This window comes from Halyomorpha halys, unplaced genomic scaffold (genome assembly GCF_000696795.3).
Source record: "Halyomorpha halys isolate HHAL.00 unplaced genomic scaffold, Hhal_1.1 Scaffold23.1, whole genome shotgun sequence".
Taxonomy (NCBI): Eukaryota; Metazoa; Arthropoda; class Insecta; order Hemiptera; family Pentatomidae; genus Halyomorpha; species Halyomorpha halys.
In genome coordinates this window covers 1455867-1458471 of record NW_027116062.1, presented here as the reverse complement: position 1 = coordinate 1458471, position 2605 = coordinate 1455867, and the positions used below count along the sequence as shown (strand labels likewise).

Sequence of the window (2605 nt, the reverse complement as noted above, 5' to 3'; positions counted from 1 at the left end):
TCTTTTCTATAATTATCATAATTATATAACTTTTAATATATAAGTATAATTATTTCTTAGCAAAACAGATAGTAAAAAATATAAATTATGTATAAACATTAAAGGATAGTCGTAAATATTTTTGGAAACACAAATAAAAAAAATAAATTAAGCATCCTATTAAAGTTTTCACTTTAACTGTGCGAAACCAATCCTAGAAGTGGCATGATCATTGACTTCAAACACAGTGTAGAAGTTGGATAGAAACAGGTCTCCCAGAATCCATCCACCAACATCAATAGCCTGTAGACCATGGTAGCATACCTTATTTCCAAAAAGAGGTTTTGAGTACTGCAAAAATAATTTTTGGTTCAATATAATTGTGTGCAATGTGTATATTTAGATAATTACTAATCATAAGTAGAAGATACTCCAGATACACATCCAGCCTCTACACAAAGAGGCGCCTTCAATTAGGGGGAAAAAGAGGAGAAGATTTTCAATTTACTGATAACTGAAACATTTACGATACTGATTTGAAAAAACTACCAGATATTAGTATTTATAGGAGAAATATTCTCCAAAAATGATTTAAATATTGTTTCATATTATTATTTTATTTAATAAATTTCTTTCGCCTACTGGTGCTCAGTTGAATTTTGATTTTATGTATTTAAGTTACTTCGAAGGACTCGAGTTCGCATCCGGCTGGGCAGAAAATTGTTTTCTGGTAAAAATGTGACAGTCGAGTATGATCCTGACCAAATCACCGCCTTGCACAATCGTTGGTCTAGTAATAGTATTTCTTTAGAAAGTACTGAACTCCTGTTGTAGCGGTGCAGATTTTTATTTTTTAATTTTACTGAATCTCTTAAAAAAAGTGCGGTATAGCAAATCTTTACATGTGAAGTCAATTGGTTTAAAATAATGTTAATGGAAAAAGTGAATACATGAATAATTCTCTTGATATTTTCAGTTGTGTTTGTTATAAACTAATTCTCCTTCAGTTTATAATCAGTAAAAACATTCCCAAGGAATATATTTTTTCCCCTTCAGTTCCCTAAGGCGCTTCTGGCCTTTAGGGAATTATTCTAATTTGGGGTGGTTCGGAAAATATATTATGAGAAACCTCTTCATTGGTTTTGTTTTTCAGGGTTTATTTATAAGACTTTGTTATTCGTTAGTTTAAAGATAACAGAAACTTTCCAAGTGGCCCGGAGAAAGCCAATTTATTTATTTCAAAATATAAGATAATAGTAGATAGCTAATGAAACAGGCTTCTAGTTACGTTGAATGGACATACTGTGTGTCTCACTATACTTATCCACCTCTCCTAACCTCAACAATCAACAAGTATGACAATTGGTTTGGGGGTAACGTAAATTTTCTAATATTTTCCAGTTCTACTCCAGTGCATTTAACTCTGGAATTTCCAATGAAATGGTGTACAAGGTGTTTTTTTATTGTTGGCAGTGAATTATGTTTTAAGATAAACCGATTTTTTGAAAATTTATCTGGCGTGTACCAAAGCCGAAAAACTTTTATTTTATTTTTTTATTATATAAAAACCTAAAAAACAAAATCGTTTTAGAATTAAATGCTCTATAAAAATCCGTCATCATAATTTGAGTTTTCTCCAGTTGGCGAGGATACTGAAATAGCTGCCATGGTCAAGACACTTCATTTTAATTTTGACAATAGATCCTTACGTAAAATTGAATCGTTATCTGATTTTATTCATTGATTTTGTTGGATTTTCGGCACAGATTGCACTCAAATAATCAAAATTCAAAGAAATTTACACAAAAGTGTTCAAGATCAATTAGTCTTAGAATTTTATTTATTATCAGAAAAAACAAATGTAGAAATTTTGTGGGACATTAGATGTGCATCGATTTATTCGTTGAGTTCTGGTACTGTTTTTACTATTATTATTATTTTTTTTTAGCATAGGAAAAGTGCTGGAAAGACTTAAAAAATACTTAAAATATTTATAATATTTCAAAGCTAAAAGAGATTTTTATTTGATTATCTTTGTCTTGTACGTAAGTTATTTTTTTATTATTTAATAAATTTTATTTTATAATATTTTTGAAATAGATTCATATTTTTATTTATACAAATCATGATATTATTTCTTTTATTTATATATCTCTTTATTATTATTAATTTAAATTTGATTTTTTTTTAATCCAGTGAGTAAGATTAATATCATTTACATTTTTTTTTAGTTCTTCAATTTTTGTATATATTGTATGAATAAATATTTGAACAATCATACTTTATATCCTTAGTTTGTGGCAGGTTGTATTAATTCTCTTTCATAAATAAATAATGTTAAAAAAATAAATGACTAAATAATAAGTAAAAGATTAATATTGGTAGCGGACTAAGTGATTATCTTCCAAAGTATATATAGAAGCAGTCTAAGAAACTTTGCACAAGTGCATAGACAGTCCTACGTTAGCCCTTCTGAAAAAAATTTTTGTTAATTAGGGAATCGACAAAGTTGGTGCATATGGAATGCCGGGTTGTTAAGTGAATATATAAAACTGCATATCTTTTTTCACAAGCTTTTTATTTAATCAAAATATGTATCATTCGCTTCAATACACTTTTACCTTTA

At 28.1% G+C, this 2605-nt stretch overlaps 2 protein-coding genes across 3 annotated transcripts in view; one reads left to right on the top strand and one right to left on the bottom strand.

Moving 5' to 3' along the window:
* The window catches only part of LOC106682328 (RNA-binding protein Raly), a gene marked incomplete at its 5' end in the record, with an annotated part of 423435 nt that overhangs the window by 165366 nt on the left and 255464 nt on the right, over positions 1 to 2605 (top strand).
* LOC106682325 (cathepsin D) overlaps positions 1 to 2605 on the bottom strand; it is a 42089-nt gene that overhangs the window by 17392 nt on the left and 22092 nt on the right. The window contains exon 9 of one of the 2 annotated variants that reach the window (XM_014423119.3): positions 1 to 330. The exons of the other annotated variant lie outside the window; for it this stretch is intronic. Within the exon in view, the coding sequence (XP_014278605.1) occupies positions 169 to 330 (162 nt within the window). The 3' untranslated portion in view covers positions 1 to 168. The remainder of the gene's footprint in view (positions 331 to 2605) is intronic. 2 annotated transcript variants of the gene reach the window in all.